Source organism: Poeciliopsis prolifica, unplaced genomic scaffold, assembly GCF_027474105.1.
Source record: "Poeciliopsis prolifica strain line A6 unplaced genomic scaffold, Auburn_PproV2 SCAFFOLD045, whole genome shotgun sequence".
Taxonomy (NCBI): Eukaryota; Metazoa; Chordata; class Actinopteri; order Cyprinodontiformes; family Poeciliidae; genus Poeciliopsis; species Poeciliopsis prolifica.
Window position 1 is genome coordinate 2,732,877 of NW_026562420.1, and position 24,875 is coordinate 2,757,751.

At 38.7% G+C, this 24,875-nt stretch overlaps 3 protein-coding genes across 7 annotated transcripts in view; 1 reads left to right on the plus strand and 2 right to left on the minus strand.

Annotated features, from left to right (window-relative positions):
• Positions 1-2,799: 2,799 nt before the first annotated feature.
• LOC129376953 (cytochrome P450 4V2) lies at positions 2,800-10,332 on the minus strand. Its single transcript, XM_055056662.1, has 11 exons — positions 10,002-10,332; positions 9,809-9,921; positions 8,534-8,619; positions 8,182-8,372; positions 6,404-6,473; positions 6,199-6,325; positions 5,952-6,125; positions 5,769-5,871; positions 4,873-5,007; positions 3,660-3,839; positions 2,800-3,559 (listed from the first exon to the last, which is right to left on the minus strand). The coding sequence occupies exons 1-11, from the start codon at positions 10,192-10,194 to the stop codon at positions 3,387-3,389; spliced, it is 1,545 nt and encodes a 514-aa protein (XP_054912637.1). The 5' UTR covers positions 10,195-10,332; the 3' UTR covers positions 2,800-3,386.
• Positions 10,333-12,710: 2,378 nt separating this feature from the next.
• Positions 12,711-24,783, minus strand: tlr3 (toll-like receptor 3). 2 transcript variants are annotated; one of them, XM_055056599.1, is made up of 6 exons: positions 24,710-24,783; positions 19,655-19,731; positions 18,041-18,511; positions 16,798-16,992; positions 14,778-16,633; positions 12,711-13,748 (listed from the first exon to the last, which is right to left on the minus strand). In XM_055056599.1, the coding sequence occupies exons 3-6, from the start codon at positions 18,497-18,499 to the stop codon at positions 13,517-13,519; spliced, it is 2,742 nt and encodes a 913-aa protein (XP_054912574.1). In that variant the 5' UTR covers positions 18,500-18,511; positions 19,655-19,731; positions 24,710-24,783; the 3' UTR covers positions 12,711-13,516. The 2 variants fall into 2 exon arrangements, with proteins under 2 accessions (XP_054912574.1, XP_054912572.1); XM_055056597.1 differs by lacking the exon at positions 24,710-24,783 and having other exon boundaries at positions 19,655-19,929.
• sorbs2a (sorbin and SH3 domain containing 2a) overlaps positions 23,875-24,875 on the plus strand; it is a 66,936-nt gene continuing 65,935 nt past the window's right edge. For 3 of the 4 annotated variants that reach the window (XM_055056573.1, XM_055056578.1, XM_055056588.1), the window contains exons 1-2: positions 23,875-24,122; positions 24,208-24,397. The gene's annotated coding sequence lies outside the window, so the exon portion shown is untranslated. Of the gene's footprint in view, positions 24,123-24,173; positions 24,398-24,875 lie in introns of those variants that run through there. The other variant, XM_055056575.1, reaches the window with a different exon arrangement.

Sequence of the window (24,875 nt, forward strand, 5' to 3'; positions counted from 1 at the left end):
CTTTTTTATTCATGCCACAGAAAACATGAATCTCTTTGATTTCTGGACAAACAAACTGAAGTTTGATTGAAGTTGACTAAACAGGGCTGGCATAAATGCCCCCCTATGAGTGTCTGTCCCAGAGTCTGCTGTCAGTGGGATGTTCTAAACCACCAAATAAAGGCCTGAGCTGACTTTTTATCTTTTACGCATAGAAGCAGTGACTTCTTTCCAACCATCAGTTGAGAGTGAAGGACCTGGTTGCCGCAAAAACACAACCCTGAGACCCACACTACTGAAGCACCCCCACAAAATCACTCATAAGAGTTGATCACATCTACAAACTCATGTAGATGGCCCATTCAGGTTCCATGACTGCAAATTCCCCTGAAACATGTACCAACATTTACACTCATCTTTATTTATTTTTTGATTCTGAGCTGCTGCTAGAACAATCAGAGATCAGAGCAAAGCCCAGCCACTCATCCTTTGACTGTACCTGCTGCAAACACGCTCACATCTAGTCTGCAGTTTATCTGACATGTGAGGCGAAAGTGAAGAAGTTTGGGCTTCTGCAGCCTAAACTCCAGTAGTAACAAGCTGTGCTCCACTAGCATGTATGAAAACAGGAAGAGTTCAAAAATCCATCCATCCATCCATCCATCCATCCATCCATCCATCCATCCATCCATCCATCCATCCTCCATCCATCCATCCATCCATCCATCCATCCATCCATCCATCCATCCATCCATCACATTTATCTGGTGGGATCATGAACAAAATGCTTATTATTGTATTAGCAAGTTGAAGTAAAGTGCAAGAGGCATTCTACTGTTTTTGTTGTTTTCTCCTCCCCTGCTGTTTTTGACATGCATGAACTAGAAACATGCAGTCAGCAACCAGGCAGCTGTTCTCTGCTGTGCTCATGTTCAGCCAAAGATACTGTGCTGCCACTCTGAGGTCGTCGGTTTCATCTGCAGTTAATCTACATTTGAAAAGTTAGAGGAGTTAAATAATTCTCGGTTTTGAAAGTTATCCTTCCTAATTCCTAAATTAGAAGACCTTGCTGTGTCCTTTGAGCAGAAAGTTATGTCTTTTAATACAGCAAGATCAATTTCAAAGAAAATGAGAAAATCAATCACCATATTTCTTTTCAAAAGGGCTTCATTCTATTTAATTCAAGAGCTCCAGAGGCCACACTGGTGTCTCACTTGAAATGTACTCATATTAAAGACGGACCGAAGACTTTTCATGCTCTTAATTTTTGTTGCACAGTTGTCATGTGTCCAGCAATATGCATGGAAACGTGTTTTTTCCTGCTTTCCTCATTCTTCACTTGTACTTTTTGGCATAACATGTAAGGGTTTTATTGGGATGAATGCAGCAAATTGAAGTCAGAATGTATTTAGTAGCAGCATCTTCAGAAAATTCTTGGACAAAAATCGGTTGAGCCATTACTGATGCAAAATATTTATATCTATATTTCAGTATATCTTAATTGACATATTATTTTTAAATTAGCAACATTTCTGGAAGGTTGATATAGCAACAGCCGATCTTTAATGTGTTGTGGTGCTAACCCAATTAGTGAATAATAAACTAACAATATGTTAAAGTTTATTCTCTGAACTCCACAATGATCTGCACTGACTGCAATTTCATCATCTTAATTGGGAACATTGTAAACAGTTAGGACATTCTTGCTTTTATAACTGTCTGTAAGAACTTTTGTCATCTGGTTTGTTTGTGCTGTTACTTTATGTCACACTTGTTGATTACACATATTTTGGCGATATAAAAATTAGTGTGTAGAATCTCTGATCTCACGCTGTTTTTTTATTTTCACTTATTATAAATATTTTAGTCTGCCTTTTAATGCTCACATAGATATTATGTTCATTTTTTAAATTTCTTTTTTAAATAAAGTGCAAAACCCTTGGATTGTGAGTACTACATTTCTATCCCAGTAACGTCACAGTATTTTTCATGTTATAATCTTGTAATTATTACAATGAATGTTATCTATCTGTCTGTCTGTCTGTCAAAACTTGTGGTAAACTTGTATAAACCGATATATCTGATGTTGCTACTACAAACTTTGATTTATAATTTATTTCTAATAAGTTTGCTTAGGAGCTGGATAAACATTTAGGAACAATTTAAAACTGACACGCGCCATTCACTAAAGAGATATGAACCTTATTTTAGAGAGCCTCAGAGGAATGAGCTCTTTCTGCTTAATTCAGAGATGAAGCACCTCACTTCTCTCTGGTCATTGATAAGAAATGTGTTCAATAATTCAAATAATAGCATTGGAAAATATCCCACAATCCATCATCAGTGAAGTCATTTCGGTGTTAGCAATGACCCTTGCAGACACGCCCTTTAAATCATCCTGTGACATAATGAATGGGGTCATTTGTAAGTGTGTCATGCTATGATTACCCTTCCTCACAGTAGGACCATCTGACCTCATTATGATTCAGTTTCTCATGAGAAGCCTCAATGTTGCTTCAAAAAGTTTGCCTGATTTGATCGTATACGTCTGATTATGATCAGTTTGTCTGTGAAAGGGCCTCAGAACGACATGAATTCATTTTCATATGTCTGCCTGTGTCCTGTCTGGGTCGCCCTCTAAACACACAAACTGGACAGACTTTGGATCACTGCTAACAGGATTTTCACAAAGTTTGCTCTTTCCGCTTGAATATTGATTAGGAAATCAATTTGAAATAATAGACATTTTAAAACCTTCACAAAGTTTAGACATAAGGTTATTGTTTTGACTCTTAAAAAACAAACCTGTGTCCAAAGCAATGATTGAAATATGTCATTTTTACTTCTTGAAGCATAAACACAGCTCTTTTTCTATTTGGCTTCTTCCACTATCGTCACAGTTTTACACACAATTGCAATTACAGGAAATCCCCAAATTATTCCACATAGTAACTGTTTCCTCCTTTGAACTCACTAACGCCATCTGGTGCTTATTTTAACAAAACAAAGGCTCAAATTCCCTCCAGTTCATTTCAACTCTTTTGTTCTGTGATAGGATCCACTTTCATATGCAGCGTTTTATAGTGGCATAAAACCACAATATAATATGAATATTTTAAAGAAAAACTAAATTCTCAAAACATGCATGAAAGAATCAAGCCAAAACTCCAGCTATGACTTTGATGAGTGAATAACATTACATGATTTAAAAGCTCAAAAAAGTTGATTTTTACATAATACCGCCCCTTTAAGTTTTTTTGTGCTACAAAAGCGATAGAAGAATAATAAAATACCCTAGAAACGGTACATTTTTTGTATTCATTTAGATTACAAATCAGTTTCAACAACTTTCAATTTACAAAATTAACATCATGAATAATTGAATGAATGGATGACAAGAATCTGAATTATGAAGCCAGCGGTTCCCTCTTCTCCAGTTTGATCCAAATGCCGTTCTCTGGCCGCAGGATGAGCTCCCCTACCGGACGAAGCTCATCACGTTTCTGACAGGCCTCCACGTTGAAGTTACGCAGAATGGAGGCCAGGACCACCTTCTCCTCCATCAGCGCAAAACGTTGGCCTGAACATCACAATACCACACAGACAGCAGCATGAGACATGGCACGCTAAACAAAAGCCTGTGAGTGAAAAGACCAAAACCTAAAATCTACATTTCTCACCTATGCAGTTGCGGAGTCCGGCGGAGAACGGGACATATGCGTACGGAGGCCTTCCAGCTGAATTCTCGGGAAAAAATCGCTCCGGCCGGAACTCCTCCGGTTCTGGGAAGTACCGCGGATCACGGTGAAGAGCGTAGCTGATGATGATCACATTCGCTCCTTTGGGGACTTTAAAACCATCTGAAAACAGAAGTAAACACCAATTTAATTATTTTTATTTTTTACTAATTACTACATGTGTAAAATCAAAGAACAATTATCTACAGACTATCCCAGGTTGAAGTAAAATTTCCAAGCTTCTGACAAATTTTACTTTCACAGAAGCTGGAACTTTGAAAATTCACTCTAGGAAAATACGTGATGACTTTTTCATGTCAGTGACTGTAAACTAGGGCTGCATTGATTGCAGGTTTTTGGCCGACTGCCAGTTACCGTTCTCTAAAAAGCCTGACCTACCGAATCCAATTTTGGCCAACGCCAATTTGTTTTGTCTGAATTGACACTAAAAAAGCAAAAGTGAGGTGACTATGAAGTGCAAATGTGCAGACATGACCTGGTCAGCCAGTCTGTTTGTCAAAATATTTAATGACATTTCAGGAAAAAGAAATTGGTGTTGACCAAGATCAGTCTCTCTTACAGCTAGCAGAACAGTGACTGATTTTTAGACCTTTTCTGAAATAGATAAGATCAGCTTCAGATGTAAGTATTGGTGGATCACTGATCTCCCAAAACAAAAACAAAAAAACTGGTGCCGATAAATTGGCTGACCGATAAATCAGTGCACCCTACTGTAAACATTTCCCATGTGCTTAGAGGAAGAACTAAGCTAAAGTGCTTCTGTTTCTCAATTTTTGTTTTACTTGGGAAACACATGAGAAATTATGTGGTAGGAACTGGCAGGCACTGTTTCTTAGTGACCACTTTTTAAACATTTTGACAAAATGAAAGAAGAAATTTTCTTTAAATTGCCCAATCTTCTTTAGGGAATTGTGGCTTTGTGAAACCACTTAGATCATGTAAATGTCCATATTTCTAGACATCAGCTGAGAGCTAGTATCATTGGAAATAATGTTATATAATATCCTTATAAAACAATGTACATGTGGATCACATTCTAAGTCAAATTTGACGATGTAATTTAAATGTGTGTTGTTGAACGACTACCACAGTACGGATATGTTAATCCGAGGTGTTCTTGTCGTGTGTGACTCACTCAGATTGCAGTCGACACAGAGGCTTCGAGCGAAGAAAGGCACCGAAGGAAACAGCCGCAGAGCCTCCTTGATCACACATTCCAGGTACCTGAGCTTCTTCAGGTCCTCCATGTTGATGGGTCGGCCCGACGAACCTTCACACAGCAACCAAGACAAGGCAAACTAAACAAATGCAGATGTAAAAACTCTATCAGCTCAGGAACTCTGAACAAGTTCCATGTCCCTGCTGAAGAAAACCATCTCCACAGCATGACGCTGCCACCACCGAGACTCAAAGTGTGGATAGTGTGTTCAGGATTGTATTAATGTTCCACCAAACGAAGGCCAGAATGTTCTTTGGCTGTTTCTGTGTTGACTTGTGATGGACTGTTGACCTTTGGACGCACAGACGGGTGTGTTGATGGGGGATGGATCCTTTGACTATGTTTTATGTTCTGTTGGTAGTTCTCATAAGATCCCATCAAGATACATTTTTGTTGGTAACATGACAAAATGAGACAAAGTGAAGCAGGTCCTGATACAATGCTCTGTATGCTGGATAAAGACGTTTGCTCTGGGTATAAAGAGGAAATTGAACTTTTCAGTACAAGATTTAATTATGGTTTAATTAATGCGCCTGCTCTTCAGGGCATCTTTAGTTCCTTCAGCTGTTACAAAATTAGCATTTACTGCAGCTCAAAGGCCTTCTAGCTCAAACTGCACACTGTACATTATTCCACACTGCAGAGACAATAGTTTTTAAAGAGGGGAGTTATATGTCAACAAAAGGTGGTCATGGTTGTTAAATTTATGAGAGAACAATGAGTGTGAATAAAGACGATTCAAAGTACTTTGGGCTGGAATATTAACCAAGTTAATAAGTGAAGAAGAGAACGACGGGCCATATTAATGTTACCAAACACTTCATGCAGCTCTTGTTGAACTTTTTGCTGCACCTCAGGGTGGGTTCCCAGCAGGTGGAGGGCCCAGTTCATGGAGGCAGCCGTGGTGTCATGACCCTGGAAAAGAGATCATGCGTTTGCAGTTGTGATATTGTTTTTCTTTTTTAAAATAACCTACTGCTCTTCTCACCACTAACCTCAAACATGAAGGTGTCCACTTCCTCTTGGATGTCCTGATGGCTCAGCTTGTTGCCGTCTTCATCCGTGGTTTTCAGGAGCATATCCAGAAAAGCCTGTCGCTTCCTCTTGCCGTGGTCAGAGTCGCTGTCTGATTCAATGTAGGACAAGTTTTCAGACCTTTCCTTTATCACCTGCACACAGATGTTGTTAGGGACGACATTAAGCTGTTGAGCTGTCTGCTCAGCCCCAGGCTCAGTAACTCACCTTGTAGGTGAAGGAATGGAGGATCTTCAGCGTCTTGTCGTGGTTCTTCCCCTCACCGAAGTAGTAGTAGATGAAGTCGGGCCAAAACCAGGGCGTCCTCTGTCTGTGGCTGACGATGTCACTCATCCTGAAGGCAGCACATGGTGGTGAGCTTTTTGAACATTTGACGTTTCACATTTGTCCGTGAGGAAGCTAAAAAGCATACCTGTAAACACACTTGACATACTCTGACTCTGAATCACTCTGTGCATAAATTTTCCTTCCCATCGCAGTTTCTGAACAAAGAGCAAAGATGTTTTGCATATCAAGATATTTGTTCCTACATCATGGCACAAATACACACTCACACATTTTCAGTCTATTATTTAATGAGGAATGAATGTATATGAAGTTGCACATCTGTACTTTGCACACAGTTTCGAAACCAAAGTAAAACGTGTCATTAAAAAGGGAAACATGTTCTGCAAAACAATTCAGATTAAATTTACTTGAAAATACTACAAAGACAAAACTTCAAGTGTATAGGAAACTGAAAGTTGAAGTAATACAGAGTTGGAACAAAATAATTCAACAGTCACTCAGATGAATGTGCAGAATGTGCTGTGGTATCTTACTGAAATCAGCAAAACCTCTCTGGTAAAGGAAACCCTGGAGAGCAAAAAATCTTTCTGAAATACATTTGGGATTTTGTTTTATTAATATTCCCCAAAGCGTAAGTGAGCTCCATTTTCAATAATATTATGATTTATTAATTAAACTTTAGTCGTATGTTTGAGAAAGATGGCAATTGTTTTCGCTACTGTGAGTAAAGTAAGTAAAGTATTTTCTGTTATTAAGTGTAATCTCCCTTTTTGAAACACTTGTGTGACAAAAGTGTTTCAAAATGTATGAATATAAATGATATCTGTAGCGTCTGGATAGAAGCATTTTTCAGGTTGGATGTTTGGACAATGTGTGGAAATACAAACAATAGCAAAAACATTGTAGCAATTGTTTTCCACAATGTTGACATTATATTATAGTAGTAATAGGAAAAGTAGATTGGATGCACTTTATTATTGCATTTCTGGCCATTTTCTTCTCTTCTTTTCATACCTAGAGTGTTGCTATGATTCTTTCATGCATGTTTGAGGGATCCTTTAATCTCCCATGGCAACAATTCAGCTATGCAAAGTGGCTGGGTGAACCTAGCACTGCGGCTCCAACACTCAGCTCCTTCAGACCAGCCAGCAACAATTAGCAAACACCAGGAGCAGAGCTCATTATAGGAGCTGCTTCTCAGAGCAACGCTGGCAAAATGTTGTTAAAGTGTTAATAGAGGAGCCGTGTTGTGACGAGCAGGAGTTTTTGAAGAGATATAGGCCCAATTTCATTAATTTGATATTTACAAAAAATTTATAACAACTGAAGGCAACATAGTTATTTGACTGAGCTATAAAATAGCACTTTGTGCCTGGAAAATACATAATACTGCCCCTTTCATATCCTGTTTCCATTGCATATTCAATACAGACATGCTCAGGAGGACAATAACAAACATGAGACATATAACGGGTCACAAACACCACGAGTCTTTGAGAATATTATGTTTTTTAATTCATTTTATGGCCATTTGAGGAGACTCTTCCATTAATTTAACATGTAATGTGTCATTATGGTGTGGAAAAACTGATGCTGTTTGAGTGGCAGCTCTGGCAAAACATCTGCAGCTATATATTAAATCAGAACATCAGAAACCTAAAGAACCCAGGCTTGTTCTCTTACAGCAAATTATAAACCCAGCAAAGCTTTTTCTACTTTCTGCTCAACTGGTTGTCTTCAGTTTTGAGTCTTTAATGCAAAATAAATCTCTGGTCTATTTCTTTTTTTTGTTTTTTTCTTTTTGTTACTTTTTCCCTGCATTCACGGTATTTGATTTTGACCTCATCATGAGACTCTGACAGAATATTGTCTTTTCGTTGTGAAAACGCAGCATCTACTCACCGCAGATTATGTCCAGCGCACAAAGGGTGACGTCGCTGAAGCAGTTGAAAGAACCTTTCCCCGCCTTTTTCTCCAGCTTCTCCACCAGGATCTCCGCCTGTTCATTCATCACTTGTAGAAAGTCGGTGAGGATGGAGAAGTGGAAGGTTGGAGTCAGAATCTTTCTTCTCTGTCGCCACTTTTGCCCAGTGCTGAAAAAAAGAAACTTTTTTTCCATCTATGCCACGACTCCAAGCAATATCTACAACTATGTTGCTCAAAAGAATTGAATTTAATGTTAAAAGTTTCATTTATGACATTAGCTGCTGTGTTTAGTTTTTTTTTTTTGCTTGTGTGAATGTAACATCTGTACCTGGTCAAAAGGCCGGTTCCAAGCCAAGGATGGAGAAATTTGTAAGCAAAAGCCTTGGTGAGGTGAACAGGATTGCCCAGAATCTTCTACAAAACATAGTTTAGGTGATAAGAACTGGCCAGTCACAAAGGTAACACATTTCAACCACAGTTATTAAAAATAACTTTGTGAAGACCATCTCAGAGCTCAGACTAACGCATGCCCCCAAAACCTGGCTGCAGATGCAGGTTTGAACTAGACAGAAGGTCATTAAGGTCATTACTGAGACTCTGTTACACTGATTCATAACAGGGTGAGAATGAAAAGCATGACCACCAATGGGAAAAAGATCAAATGCATCTTAAACACATGGGATGCGTTCGTTTGGGATGCAAACACATACACAATGTTTTCAGTTAACATTGTTTTCAGTTAACACATTGTATTCAGTTGGTGAGACTTGCACTTTATTTATGCTGGTGCAGCTCAGAAAACTAAAATGTTGAAGAGCACATTTGTGGGAGCAATTTAGTTCTGAGTGAAACTTGTGCAGCTTGTTACACACAGTGTTATTTATTTCAGGTGTTTGTTTCTGTTCATTGTGATGATCTTGGGTTGTCGTTAACCAAATTCAGTTTCAAAGATAATTTCTTACAGGATGTTTAGATATTGTAGAAATGTGTTTTCATAGCAAAACAAAATGCTGATTCGACAGCAACACAGGCACTAATGGACTCATTGTTAAAGCTCACTGTTAAATAAGCTGTTAGTTCAGGCACATAATTGGAAGGTTGAGTGGAAGGAAAAACCGTGGTAGCTATATGTTCACATGCCAGTGGGATGAACCCACCTTTAATTTGGGACAGGACGTTGGACATGCGCATATTTAGAGAAATACAACTAGCTGGAGTGATTACCATCATATCACTGTCACTGAATGACATTTGATGTTACCTGACCTAAACCACATCGCTGTTTGGAAGGAAGATGAAAAATACCAGAGACAACAAGCTGATCACATCGTTCCACGCTGCATTGATGCAATCATTTTTGCAAAAAGATTTGCACTTAAAACAAAAGTATTAAGTGCATGTTTTGTGCAGCCAGGGACACATTTTCCAAAAGTTAGCAATTTCCGTTTTAAAAAGAAGAGTCAAAATAAAAAGTAAGTACTTGATACATATTGCTATATGTGTAAAATTATTTCAGGTAGGATATGATTTAAGTTTTGAACCTTTCAATGATATTGTTACTGTACTCATTGTGAAGTGTCGGTATGTTGTGCTGCTGCTATACCTCAACATTTTCAGCATGAAAAATGACAACAAAGGGAATTGGTCCAATCCAGATCTTAAACAGCGGCGCATCTTTGAAGTCCTGTGTAAAACCCACAATCTGACTGAAGAAATCTGTAACAAGGTGCAGACAGAAACAGTTTGGTCAGAAGGAAAATGTACTTCACATTACGGTCCTCTGGCACATTTCTTACCTCCTGCGTTGGTTTTGAACATCAGTGCGTCTCCAATTAAGGGGTACGTGGAACCCGTCCCTGGAATAGGTTTCATCCCAAACCACTTCTGGAGGTAACCGCTCAGCAGATTGTAGGTGATGTAGGTCAGAGCTGCGATGAAGATGCTAGCTCCCAGAAATGGTAAACTGTAGCTTCCAAATAAAACTGCCATGCTTCTATCCTGTCTGTCCAACTTGTTTGAATGCTAAGAAATGAGCACCAGTCTGTCCTTATGATCCTGAATATTAATAGGAAGAGACAAAGGCCCTGCCCTCACTGCTCCTTCCCTCTTTGGCCCCAATCTGCTCAAAGCTTACTGGGAAAGGTTGACTTTATACTCGGTTTGTTTGCCCTCAGGTAACCTGTTTTTTTTTTTTTTTTTTTTTCTCAGTAGTACCTTAAAATAAACTGGTTATTCACAACAGTGGACAGATTTGCACTGATGTAAAACTGTTATTAAATATGGTGTGTTTTAATTGCAGACATGATGCAATAAAAGTGTTAATCATTCATATTATACCTGAGCTGGCTGGCCCAGATCATGAACTTTGTTCAGCTCTTTATCTCATTGAATAGCAGGAACACCAACATTTTGCACAATGTCAAACCTGACTGGTTAATATGTAGCAGAGGTATCTGTGTCATTTATCTTTTATGAATATTTTTACAGTTGATGGCTAATGCATCTGGCTACATGCAGCCATCTCACAGCTCAACAAGAAAGACCTCTTGTTGGATATTTGCAACCGGCATGGCCTTGAAATAATGTCAGCAGCAACAAGACAGAATAATCATAGAACTACAATTTCACTGTGTTGTGTCTTTGTACAACGACAACAAAATGAATCTAAGTTTAAGAAATATAGAACTTGGGATTCAAAAAATGGCACCTGAGTGAAGTTGGGTTCCAACCTTCATCTTCTTCAAATCAGACAAAATTGGTGTGAAACGTTTGTGCGGCAAAAATATTGGTTTGTGCCAGTATCATTTTAAAGATATTAAGAAATGTTTCCAGAGGTCATGAAAGGTCAACCAGCCACGCTCACTTTCTTTAAATCATATAAAATTGCTGTCAACCAACTCAAGTACGTTTGTGCAGCAAACATGTTTGTTTTGTGCTGCTTTGACTTTGAAGATATTAATGAAAGTTTAAAGGTCAAAAGGTCAACCAGTCTACCCACTTTTAGAAAATCAATCAAAATTCATGCCAAATGTTTGTAAAAAAAAAAAAAAAAAACTTTTCATTTGTGTCACTGATTTTAAAGCGGCACAAAGAAAAGTAAAGCAAAAAGATTTTGCTGCACAAATGTTTGAGATTTGAAGAAGGTGTGGTCGAGGAGGGTGTAACTTCACTCACGTGAATTATTATCATTAAAAGAGGAATGATAAAAGGAGCAGGCATGGACAAAGTACCATCTGGACAGATAAGTTAACCTCTCACTGCCTCTGCAGAATCTAATCAGATTTTATTTTCTTCCTTTAAAGTGTATGTTGTATTTATTTGTATGTAGTAGAATGCAACAGATTTAAGGATGTTTACTAGAGAGGTGCCATACTGCATGTTTGGCACCTCTCTAGGGAAGAGGAGCCAAACTAAGGGCCAGTATCTCCAATACTGATACTGGTACCATTTTTTGTGTGTGTGTGTGTGTGTGTGTGGGGGGGGGGGGTGTGTGTGTGTGTGGGTGTGTGTGTGTGTGTGTGTGTTTTCTCTTTGAATGAATTTGTACATAACTCAGATAGCATGTGTACAAAGTTTATATGTGTCTACAAAATAGTTCAGTAGTGAAAATCATGTTACCATTTGAGAGGAAATGCAGATATTTTTTGTGTGAGAGTTGAGAAATTTCAATACAAAAGTATAACAACATTTTGAGAGAGAATCTGGTACTAAAATATCTATCCTATCATGCGCCTATTGATCCCATACTAATATCAACTTGATATTCTGGTTCCATCTGCCCATCTCTGATGTTTACTTTCATATTTGTGGAACTTCAGTTTTTTTCTTTCTTTTTTTTTCTTTTTTGAAAAATGCACTAAGTTTAAAAAGACTTTCATAAAAATGTTTGGCTATGTTTGCATTCATTGTGCAGAAAAAAATATTTATATATGATAACAGCACCCTATTGTGCTATGCTGTTGAACACATTAATTATCCAGAGATGTTATATTATTTCTTAACCAAAAAATGTCACTATATATGACACTTGATAAAGCTAATATTTCATAATCAAACACGCTTATAAGGCATCAAAACAGTCATGTTGAAAACAATTGCTTTGTGTTTTAAAATTAGTAAATGCTGCAATAATGTCCAGTAACCACAAGATGTCAGGACAGCTTATACTGGGCAGCTTATAATGCATTTCAATACATTATATCATCAACTGATTCACTAATTAACTTTAAAAAATATATAATAATAATAATACGTTTTTAATTTTGTTTTTTATTACACACAAATGCTTATATTTCAAGCATTTATTTCAGTTCATTTTGATGATTTTGGCTTGATAGCCCAAAGTTTTGTTTCTGAGAAAATTTGATTATAAAACAATGGACAAAAAATGAATATTACTATCTGTACCAGCGTCTTCAACTCCAGGGTCCAGAAGTGCATCAGCTCACTCCACCAGTCAGGAGGCGTTACAGAACAATAACCAGAAAATACTTCTGAAGATGAGCTACCAGTGTGTGTATTTTGTTTTTATTGCAAAGTTATGCATTTGTATTGTTGCAAGCTGTGAAAAATAGACGTAAACTTTAAGTATTTACATGTTATCATAATAATGTGGGTTAGAAAACAGAGACAATGATAACAGTAGTCCAGGATAAAATGAGATTCATTTTCTTTCTTTAACATTACTCTAAATTTTCATCCAGTCTGATAATTTAATGTCAGGTCAGTCTCTATAATTTCTCCTATATGATGAGTGAAGTATTTTATTTTATTTTTTCATTTTTTACATAATCAAGCAAGCACTGGGCTAGATTCCAGACAATTTGTTAAAAACATTTATCCAATACTGATCCCAAGTACTTAAATAATATCTTGCCCTGTCGGTAACAGAAACCAGGTCTTCCTTTTGATAGGCCACCGTAATTTCTCTCCAAAAAGTTATAATCTGAATGATGTGGGAAAAGCTGCTAACAACTGCAAGTAGGCCACTATGAATGTATCAAATTTTTGGAAAACATAATTAAGCATCATTTGGATTGATGTGGCTCTGAAACACTGTAGTTGTAACCACTGCTGCATTTTAACATTCTCCCATGCATTGCCATAATTATGCTCCTCGCTTGGATGATGATACATTCTGTGACATCATTCTGTTATGTGGTCAAGTTCTACATCACTGTTCAAGTACATCACAAATTCTACTCTTTGGTTGAACAGCTCTTGTGCAAGCAGAATATCTCGGCAGAAAGCAGAAAATAGTGCATAAAGGCAACCAGAATTGCATCTAAGCTTGTCAACACCTGGGAAACAATCACTCCTCCAGTCGGTTAGTCATTCCCAGAGCAATGAGAAGCTTCTGGTTGAAGGCTGGGATCCTTTCCTTCTGTGCAGGCCAGTTGAGGACGCATCTTTGACGCAGCATGCCTCTGCGGAGGAAAAGTGAGCGAGATAGCTTGTAGTCGTGCACATCCTGCAGAAAAATCAGTACGACCGAGTCTCTGCTGGCTTCGATGACTTGTTGAAGTGCATGGTGGGCTTTAAATCTGAATGAGGACAAGAAAAAAATCAAGTGGTGAAAAAGCTTTGAAGAGCGCAATTATTATTTTCACAAAAAATAGATGCGCTTTAAAAGATACGTCGTGAAATCAAGAAAGCGGTTCATACAAACAGTACTACTACGAGGTTGGTGTTAAAGTTCTTCTAAATTTAGTCTGTGCTTAAACACACACTAATGACAAAGACCCAGTTTTAACGAGTGTTGGAGAAATCCTGCAGGATTTGGCATTAAGCCAACACAGTGTTGTCTGAACATAGTGGAGTCAGCTTACATGAGGTGAACAAAAAAACGTAAATTGACATGAGTCTCTAATGTTGCTACTGAAAACTGTTGTCATGTATAATTTCCCTACATTATATTATATTAATATGCATTACATTGTATATTAAAGAGGCAGTATTATGCGTTTTGCAGGCACATAGTCCACAATCAAGTGACTATGTTACCTTCAGTTGTTCTAGAAATACTATACATATCAAATATGACTTAAAAGAAATTTGACTTTGATATTTAACACCTTTGTGTCTTTCAAAACACTCTCTTTCTGAAACTCTGCCTTCAGGAGGTCATCACAACATGGTTCCTATTGACCCTTTAACAACGCTTTACCAGCGCTGCACACAGAAGTGGCTTCTATAAATAGCTCAGCAGATGTGCAGTTCCACCAGGTGTTTGCAAATTGTTGCTGGCTAGTCTGAAGGAGAACATTGGGGGAGTAACGAGGGAGGCCTGCAGCTGGGAGACTGCAGCTCAATGAAGAGACAACCTGGGTGTTTTGCACAGCTGACTGGCTGCCACAAGAGATTAAAAGATTTCTTAAACAGGCATTACAGGATCATAGCAACACCCTAGAAATAACAATATAACACAATGTAAAGCTCAAAAGTCAATTTTATCTGATACTGCCCCTTTATATTCTTCTTTACCTCAAATTTAGAAGAAGAAGAAGTCATGTTGAAAGTCAAGTTGCCCCAATGCAGCATAAATAAAACTGAGCAATGTGTGCTTGACTTACCGTCTACACCAGGGATCATTGAGAAGACGCTCGGTCACCACAAACAAGATTTTTCTAGATTTTCTCATGTTATTCACGATGGAGCCAGCCTGGAACATGCCGATAACAGAATCTCGATCCTCCAAGCAAAACTTGCAGGTTTCGTTCTCCAAAGGAACCAGTCGTCTCTCCACCCAGCGGGCGTCTTCCTCAGCGTGTATGACATAAGCGTCGTACTCAAACTCTCTGCCTTCCTCCACTTTGGCGTCACTAAACCCTAATGTGCGATTGATCAATATGTTCCAGTAGAACAGGATCCTCCAGCCGTGGAATCGGTAAATAAGAGCAGTGAGAATCAGCATTAAAACAGCTGTGCTGTTCAGCACATAAAAGGCCTGGAATGGGGTCATGTCTTTGCAAGAAAGTTGGTCAAAGTCCATGATGGAGTGATTGAAGTAAAGTATCGGGGTGTTGCACATGTACTGATCTCTGAGACCTGGCACGCTAGCATTAGTTTTGTTCAACCACGTGACAAACCAAAGGATGCTCTCGCAGGTACAGTCGAACGGGTTTTTTCCCATGACAAGGACACTGAGGTTGCTCATGGGAGTTCTGAACACCTCTGGCCTGACAGAGGTGATAAAATTCTTCTCCAGACGTAAAACCTTAAGGGACGTAAGGTCATCTAACACAGAGTCCCGTAAATTGTTCAAAAGATTGTTGCTAAAGCTAAGCTCCCTGAGTTGACTTAAATTCCTGAAAGCTTCTCTTGGAATCTCATCCATTCCATTGAAATCCATCTCAAAGCTTAGCAGCCTCGGGGTGTGTTTGAGAAACAGGACAGGCCCACCAGGGTTTGCCTTCTTCCACAACCTGACTAAGTTGTTATGTTGGAGCTTCAGGACCCGGAGGTTCTCAAGCCCCTCTAACAAATTCTCTCTGATGTTCGCAATGTTGTTGTTGCTGAGATCCAATACAGTGAGGTTGGACAAAGGCCGAAACGGAGAGGAGTCCTGGTTCAAGGTTTCGGCTTGCAGACTCTTTCCCAGCATCAGCACTCTAAGATCAGTGACACTGGCGAATGCCTCAGCGGTCAGATTAATTTTCTGGACGTTATTGCTTATGCGAAGCTCTTGTAACTGAGTGAGACCTTCAAATTCTTTACCGCTGAATGTTTGACAAATATAATTACGATCAAGAAGAAGCGTGGAGAGGCTTTTCAGACAGGAGAAGCTCCCGGCTTCAATTCCCACCAAAGCATTTCCTATTAGGTTTAACTTTCTCAGGGGTGAATCGGCAAGAGAGACGAAGAACTCACTGGAGAGTTTTTTGCTTGAGAATATAGAATTGCTCCAGCTCAAGTCAAGATCTGTGAGACTCATCAGACCTGTGAAAGTATTCTTTGTGATGTTGACAAATGGAGTGTTTTGTAACACCAGGGTCTCAAGGTTGCTTAGCGGTTGAAATGTTAAATCCTCAATAACAGGGGGAGAGTGTCTCTGACTTTTCACCAGCGCTTTAGTCAGCTGTAGGTTTTTTAACATTTTTAAGCCTAGAAAAGTTCTTTGTTTCAGGTGCTTAATGCTGTTGCCAGTCAAGTTAAGAGTCTGAAGTTCAGACAGCCACTGAAAGGATTCATCTTCAATTATCTCGATGCTGTTGCCAGACAGATCCAGAAGAGTTAGGTTTGTTTTCTTCAAACCTGAGAAGGTTTTTCTTGTCAGATTCTTCAGCCCGATGTTCCTCAGAGACATGACACTGATCGCTGTGTCAGACAGCTCTGAACAGAGGTCAGATATGAATCTGAAGCCCTTACTGCTACCATCGAGGGATAACATACGCAGGCCTGGAATAGGCTTAAAGCAACCAGGCTCCAACTGCAAGAAACAAACAAAACACACACACACACACACACACCCACACACCATTTATGAAAATACAGAAATGAGGAAACAAAAGAGATAACTGAAATTTGACTGCTACAACCAGTTCTGTATTTGACAAAAGTATTTCAATTCCCATTTTGGGGTAAACAACTTACTTTTTCTAGGGACACAGATGACATCAGGTTGATGACATGGAGGGGTGAATCCTTCAGGAAGGAAAAATCTTCACTTTTCAGAGTGTTGAAGTTATTGTGTTTGAGTTGTAAGGTTTCCAAGCTGGGCAGCTGAGGCTGTGAACCAAGCCTGGCTGAGTTCAGGTTGTTCATGGAGACGTCAAGATATTTCAGGTTCTGTTTGTCAGCAAAGGAGAAGAGAAACAGTAGATCATGAAGCCTTGCATAAAAAAACCTGATGGTTTTTTATTTTTATAACATTGGTGTATTTTAGCCTGGACGTAAGAAAACCTAACACTGAATCAGGACTGAATCAGCTGAATCCAAAAATGACATCCATTTTCTCAATCTGGTCAGGATTTTATTCTAATTTGATTTAGAGAAATCTGAATTGATGACATATTTTAACATTATCAGATCATTTCTGTTAATATTTCTCATCTAAAAAAGTTTTTAGGAGAAAAAAAATTGTTTTCCAAAAGATTGTATAAATTAAATGTTACAAACTTATATTTCTGTACATTGAATGATACACACTGATAAGGGTAAGTACATGTGAATTGAACATTATGTCTTCATTGTGTAAAATTCTCGATCTCTTTCCTGTCCTGATGGAATCTCTCCTGCTCATCACTCATTGGTCCAGATTCTCAGCGAACCGATCCAGATGTGAGAACAAGTCCTGCATTTTGATGCTCAAGTTGCGCCATAGTTCAGAAATTTGACCCGATTGAGCAAAACCAGTGTGACCTTTGGATTCTCACATCAACATGACCCTAAAGAGTTGAAAAACTCCAGACAACTGTTTGGCTGTTGACCAGTGTTATGTTTTCAGCTTAATTTTCTCTGAAATCTTAATATTCCATGCAACCGATGAAAAGGGATTTTAAATGCCTGTCAAACCTGACAGGCATTTCGCCAGGTTCGACGAAATGCCTGCCGTCAAATGCAGACGAGTTTCTATCTACAAAGACAGTTTTGCAGAAACAGACATGTTACTGTAAAGTTTCTGCACTCAATACTTGGTCAGTTGAATGGAGCACTAGAAACGTATAATTGTTTGTCATGAGTCTGTGTCTGACTTTCTTTGTTTCAACTAAAATAAACTGACTGGAAGTGAATTTGAGTTATTTCCATGTAGCTGTGTTTAACTGTATACGTTCTATTAACCTCCCATTTTATTTTTAACATGAACTATTAATAATCCAACCTAAATCTGATGTACCTGAAGCAAGGAGAAGGGTTCTCCTTCCAGCTTTAACCGGTTGCTGGCCATATTCAGCCATGTTAGTTTGCTGCAGTATTTGAAATTCTCCTTTTGGAGTAAATGCACTTCATTATGCATCAAGTTCAGGGTCTGCAGCAGAGGGAGGCTCCTGCACAGGCCCTCATCCAGGGTTTTGATGCTGTTGTAGCTAATGCTAAGGTGCAAAAGTCCCGTGTATCTTTTGAATGAGTCTGGGGGAGCCGCTGTCATTCTGTTGTGAGACATGTCCAGGACAGTGATGTCGCCGGGAAGATCCTGAGGGATTGAGTTCAGGCTGAGGTGGCTGCAGTCTGCTCTGCCATCTTGCACGATGCAGGTAGCCTTCTTTAAGGAGGCGGCGCAATAATACGGACACACAGTCACGGTGCAAACAAGGATGACCCATGTCGGGATGCAGGATCCAGCTGCATGCAGCATTTCAAAGAAAGTCTGAGAAGACAGAGCAAGGCAGAGTGCAATGTGAGAAAGGTCCAGAAGGTGACTGAGAACATGAAATTACATTTAAAAAATAGAAATCTGTATCTGAGTAGTGTTTGTTATATGGTGCAATGTTATACAAATGGCGTCTCAATGCATGTTCATAGATACATACTACAAAAAAATAACACATTTCCTCCAGAAAAAGATGAAACTCTTCCAAGCTCAGATAATTATTAAACTGAATGTGGAAGAAGTTCAGCAGACGTTAAGGATTTTCTGGTTTTAATCGCCATCAGGAAAATAAAACCTGTCATGATTAAATAGGTCAGTAGCATTTATAAGGTCAGATCTTTCTGATGTTTTTAGGGTGCAGCAGAAAACAGCAAGCCTTGCTCTAACAACAGAACCAGTATAAGTGCTGGTTCTGTGTTATACTGCATCTTGTGACATTTAGTTTATTGTACTTCACTTGTTTCCTTGTTTTAATCCTGTTGAAATCTTTTGTCCCTGTGAACATTACATTTCCACCACCAAATAAGGAGAAATGTACAGCAGCTATTAGGATCATTAAAGTTAGGGGGAAAAAAAAAACATTTTCACCAAAACTTTTCTAGAAAGAAATTAAAAACTTGGATATTTGTGAGTTTGAAGAGTCAAACATTTGCTAGAAAAAGCTGAGAAATTTTTAGGTTACTTTCAGTCATTTTCTAGAAAAAAGAAAGATAAGAATTTTTGAATATTTCAATCTACAAGGGCCCAAGAAATTCAAAGAAAAATACAACATTTCTTGTTTTGGCAGAGGAGAAGTGGGCACCACACAGCCGGGAACAGCCCTGGCTTCAACTCTTCTGCAGCGACACAGAATCCAGTTTTCTGCAGATCAATTCTGTTTACAGTACAAGACAGTCATGTGGTCACAGCAGAACAAACAGATGCAAGACGATTCTAATGGTAAAGTTAGGAGATCTCTATGAAACATCTAAAACTTCTGCAGTCTTCAGCTCAACTTTCCTGTTTACTAAAACATCTTGAGTCATTGTTCTGGCTCCTCCTATGTGCTTTTAAAAGCGGTTTCACCAAACTTTAAACATCAACTGTTCACATTGTCAGAACGATTCATAGTTTTAATCGATACCCCCTGCAGATCCTTACCGGTTTGTGTTTGTCTCGGTTTGTGCCGTCAGACTGTCTCCTTCCTCACATCGTCGCTATGTGAGCAGCAGCAAAGCCTGCAAATAAGGAAATGGAAAAGGTTCGATCCGGTTTCACTTCCATGCTTGTCTGATGTCGTTGCAACTGCTTTGCGTCATTTAGACATGGCTGGTCAGAGCCGGGCAGGTTGCCTCGCTTTCTAAACGACCTCGTATTGGGTCAGGTTGGTTCCTATTGGTTCCTGTTGGTTCTGCAGGTCAGAGCGGGACGTCCTGAGTCAGAAGGCTGAACGTGGCTCAGTTCTTATGATCCGCCCCCGATTGTAATAATAAAGGGCCATTCCGCTGCATTTCGCGACTCTAGACTACCTTTTTTTTCCTGCTCTGATTTTCAATTTAAAATCGAATATTAATCTAAAATACCTTTTTCAAAAAGAAGAAGAAAAAATAAAGCACTGTTAGGAGTGCTTTATTTTTTTAGTCAATGAGTATTATTTGTAAACCATAACAACTCTTTTATTAGATTTTTTTTTAACTTTTAGTTGAGTAAAAATATATTGTAGTCATGATATTTTCACTTCACGACAGTTTTTGGGAACTCTGCTTGGAAGGACAAGCACTGTAGCTCATAAAATGTTGTGTTTTTTTTTTTTTAATTTAAGCTCTGTTGTACAAGAGCTTGAATTTGACCACTGAAGTGAACGTAAAGGAACAGTTTTCATTTACTCTGAAGAACAGCTGCTGTCCTCAATCAGCTCAGTTCTTTCATGGCAGAGAAATCTTGTCCTGTTTGAACACATTCCTCAGCAGGCTGAGATCTGCCACACCTGTCTGTCTTTGTTTCTTTAATCCTTTCTTTGTTTCCTTGTTTTTTCTCTCTCTCTTTCTTTAAAAACAATATTTACCAATGGATTCATCTGTTTTCTGTTCATTTTTTTACATCCCGCATTGTCGTGACTGACTTAAAATGCAGACATTAAAGGTCTAGTTTGCGCTGGAGGAACCACTAGAGGGCAGCAGAGTGCTGCTTTAGCTCCATACGGAATTCAGTTTGAATGAGATAAACTTTGTTCTGCATCTGCATGTAACCATCTCTGTTGAATGTTTTTTTTTCGTGTTGTAGTGACACAAATGACTGTCAGTAAAAATAATGTTGCACTATTTTCAACATTTTTGTTTCCTCCAAAGCTCTGACACAAGCTGCCAGTGTTTGGTTGCTCTTCATCGTCTGCATTGCTGTTCTGTGATCAGATGGCCGATTCTGCACAGATGAATAAAATGCTGGAGACCATAAAAAACGACTGAGGCCCCTGGTACCTCAGACAGATTTAAGAGAATCTGGAGGGCGTTTTAGCTTGCGCTAACATAAACGCTCACTTATAAGGACACCCAATGTGTTTTTGGTCCATCTCAACCATTACTTTATTCATGGCTCAGCAGTATTATTTGTAATGAAAATGTCAAATTAAATATGAAAAAAATACACAATAATGTGTTTTATCAGTACATTGTTGACAACAATTTTAATTTTAATCTTCTTTGTGTGCAATAACTCATTGGCCAAGGTCATAATTTATCAGAAATAATTTTTACAGTGATGTATAGCATAGCCTAATAAAGGTTGTGCGTAAATGTGATGAAGTAGATTTATTCTTCTCTGCATGTTGTCCTTGCAGTTTTAGGCTGTAAGTAAGTGCATTAGTGTTGACATTTAAAATAGTAATAAATCTGAACATAATGGAATTAGCAAGTCCATTTTGTAAGGTCAGCACTGATGGAACAGAAAAATGATCTGCTGCTGGTCCCAGTAATGTTTAGCCACCACGGATCAATGCAACTGTCCTTTTCTTTTCTATCACCATTAGTGTCCTGGATTGATGAGATTGTTCACCAGAAATGTTAAGTCATTTAAGTTAGCTGTCCAAAAGGCTGTTTAAATCACGGCAAGGTAGCAAAAAGAGAATCAGCTGCAATGCTACAGAATGGATACTCCATATTTCCAGAGGCTCATCAATCAAACCAGATCCTCCAAAGTTTAAAGTTGTAAAATCTCAAAGTCTGAATGAAACTAAGCATTTATTCAACAATCCCAATTTAAGAGTATTTTTTACTTTGTTTTATGTTGATTTCTATATATGAAGAAATTGACACAAAAATTGCCTTTTCAAACAGTCATGAACCCAGCTTAAGATAAGTAACATCAACACTGGCCATGGTGTTTTTATTTGTGTTGAATACAGGGCAGTGATGCAACATGATTCATAAATGCAACAAAACAAGCTACATCAACTGCAAAATGAAATGGATGTTAAAAATACCTAAAAAACAGAAATAATGCCCCTGAACCAGGACGTAACTTGAGAGTAACGCAAAGTGCTTATAAGAAGAATCCTAAAATTTTGTCAGTATTTTAATATGATTTATAATCCATTTTTATGTACCTTCTGTGTAGCATCTTTTTTGTCGTTTATAATCCACACTTTTTTAGTTTTAACTGTCTCTTTCCAGTGTTGTTGGTTTGTTAGCTTTGTGTTCGTATTATATTTGTGGGAAATGATTTGTTTTGGGGGGTTTTGTCCTGTGATGAAACTGTGCTAATATTGCTCTCATTTGTACTATTACAAAATATATTCATTTCAGTTCAATTCAGTGTTAGATTTGACTTAAAACTGAGAACATTTCAGGAAAAGAACATCATTTGGATGGTAGTGTGATGATCTGGGCTTCTTTACTGACTCAGGACCTGGAAGATATGCCATCTCTGATGGATCCAGGAGTTCTTCACTCTTCCAAAAAACTTGAAGGAAACTGTCTGGTAATCAGTTTATGACCTCAAGTTGAAGGACAATTAGACAGTTAGCAGCACAGTCAGTCATCAAAATCAGCCCTCCTCTGAATGGCTCCAATAAAGGACATTCTGGAGTGGCCTACTCCAAGCCCTTAAATTCTATTTAGATTATATAGTGTAACCCAAAGGAGGCTGTTGATCCTTCTCCAATGTGTCTGATTTTAAACAATCAAAAAAAAAAAAAACTTTGAAACTTCCTCCGCAGCAACTTAAAAGACCCACGTTTGTGGTTGTTGCTAATGCTAAGGGAGAACAAATACGGTTGCAGAGATGTTCTGAAAACTTCCGAGTGGCAAAAATAGAAGAAATATTTGAGGGGACATACGTTTGTTCTGCATGCTGTCTGTGTATATCCAACACAGAACACTCAAACCAGTTTTTGTAAAAGTATTTTATCCCTAATTCCCCTGTGGCACATCTTATTGACTTTCTCTAAAGTTTCCATCCACTAACAGATGAACGGAGGTCACCGACCCTGTGTGACCATCTAACAGCACATATGTCTGCTAAATGAATTAAAAGGAGAGTTTTACATAAAATGAACTTTTTTGAGCATTATATTCTGTTATAATGTTATTCCCTCATCAAAACAAATAAAAAATAAAAATGCATAAATAAATAAAATACCTTCAGTGTTGCTTTGATTCCTTCATGCATGTCAGAAAGATCTTTCAACCTCAGAGGTTGAAAGATGAAGGAATCTAGCAACCATTCAGGTTTTCAAAATGTCTGGATGGCTTTAGCACTGCCACGCTGCCCTCCGCCATGACTCCTCCACTCAGCTTCTTCAGACTAGCCAGCAGCAATTAGCAAACACCTTTTAGGAGCTTGAACTACTTCACGAGTTCATCGCTGATGAAAATGTTCCTAAAGGGTTAATAGAGGAGGCATGTTGTGATGACTTCCTGAAGGCAGAGTTTCAGAAAGAGCAAGAATTTTTAAAGAGGCAGAGGCTCAATTTCAAGTCATTAAATTACAAAGTCTAACTTTTTTTTTTATAAGTCCTGTTTGATATATGCAGCATTTGTATTAAAGCTGAAGTTAACAATTAGTTGGCTGTGCTACAAAATGGCACTATGTGCCTGGAAAATGCACAATACTGCCCCTTTAAGATTTTTCAAAGATAATGTTTGTGTTGATTGTAATATAATCCTTCTGTTGTAAAATTAAAGCATGTAGATTAACAATAATTAGGAAATAATTCCACACATTTCCACCACACTAAGCTACACTAACACCTTCCTGCCTCCTGTTTTTTCCCTTCATTCCTCCCTCTGATAATCAGCAGGTTGTTGTTGGGACAGCTCTTAGGCCACCTGATTGGTTTATGCTGCTGCTAAGCTGAAGCAGCTTACATTACAAGGCTTTGTGCCAAAGACTGAACTAACACAAGTCCTGTTAAAGGCAGGGCTAACTTCTACTATCAGCTTTGTGGCTGTGGTTGTATATGCAAACTCTATAGGACAGACAATGAATTTGAAATGAACTGAGATATAAATCACAAGCAGGAAATGATGCAGAGTGAGCTGCTGTGCCAGAAGATGTCCAGCTGAATCATACGGTGCGCTCAGAGACAGAAGTGGGGAACTGTAGCATGGAGGATGACAGTAACCAGGACGAGGTGAGACTCTCTACAGAATAACTTTGAATTTGGATGGAAGTGGATCAAGTAGGTGGCTCTGATCTACACGTTTCACCTACCGCAGCCGGTGTGTCCTGCCTGCGTGCCTGCCTGTGACTGAATGCACTCATGCAAAATGGATAAATGGAAGGAGGCAGCAGCCTCGTCAACAGGAGTGCGTGTGCCACATACTTCATCCTACTGGACCTGGTAAAGCTCCTCTCCCTCATTTGCAGAGCGGATCTCCGGAGTGTTGGGATGCCTCGACACAAACAGTGAGTTTACCCTTCCAGTTACATAAAGACGTGCGTGAACCCAGATTATATAAGCAGGCACATTAACTCAGATGGAAAGATTATTTTCATCCTCACTGCATCCTGAGGAGTATTGCACACAGGTGATCAGTGAGAGTACTTCTGATGAGGGCTCGTTCTTATTTTTAGATTTTTGATTTGTCTATTTTCACCCTAACATTAAATCTAATGCATGAAGTTGTGATTTCTTGATTTAGAAGAGTTCTGGGAGACAAACAAACACCACAAGATTTAATAAGAAATCAGAAAACACGAGAAATAGCATATTAAAACCTTTCTTAGCTCGATCTTTTCAGATGATCGTCCTGGCTGGCGAAGCAGAACAAGCGGAGATGATCCGAGTGCAAATGCACGTGGATAGCAGAGATGTGTAGCATGTTCCCTCAGACCTCTGCAGAAAAAAAGCCCACTGCAGTATCTCTCCCTCTCCCCGCTATGC

Bases quoted from the DNA above. Each gene is read 5' to 3' on its own strand.
- tlr3 (XM_055056599.1), bottom strand. From the start codon at position 18,499: ATGCTGCATGCAGCTGGATCCTGCATCCCGACATGGGTCATCCTTGTT. The intron at 16,993-18,040 runs GTACATCAGATT...GCTGACAAACAG, and splicing joins AACCCTTCTCCTTGCTTCAG to AACCTGAAATATCTTGACGT. The intron at 13,749-14,777 runs GTAAGTCAAGCA...GTCCTCATTCAG, and splicing joins AATGATCCCTGGTGTAGACG to ATTTAAAGCCCACCATGCAC.
- LOC129376953 (XM_055056662.1), bottom strand. From the start codon at position 10,194: ATGGCAGTTTTATTTGGAAGCTACAGTTTACCATTTCTGGGAGCTAGC. The intron at 5,872-5,951 runs GTTAGTGGTGAG...TCTCTTTTCCAG, and splicing joins TGGACACCTTCATGTTTGAG to GGTCATGACACCACGGCTGC. The intron at 3,840-4,872 runs GTGAGTCACACA...TTCTGTTTTCAG, and splicing joins CTGTGTCGACTGCAATCTGA to ATGGTTTTAAAGTCCCCAAA.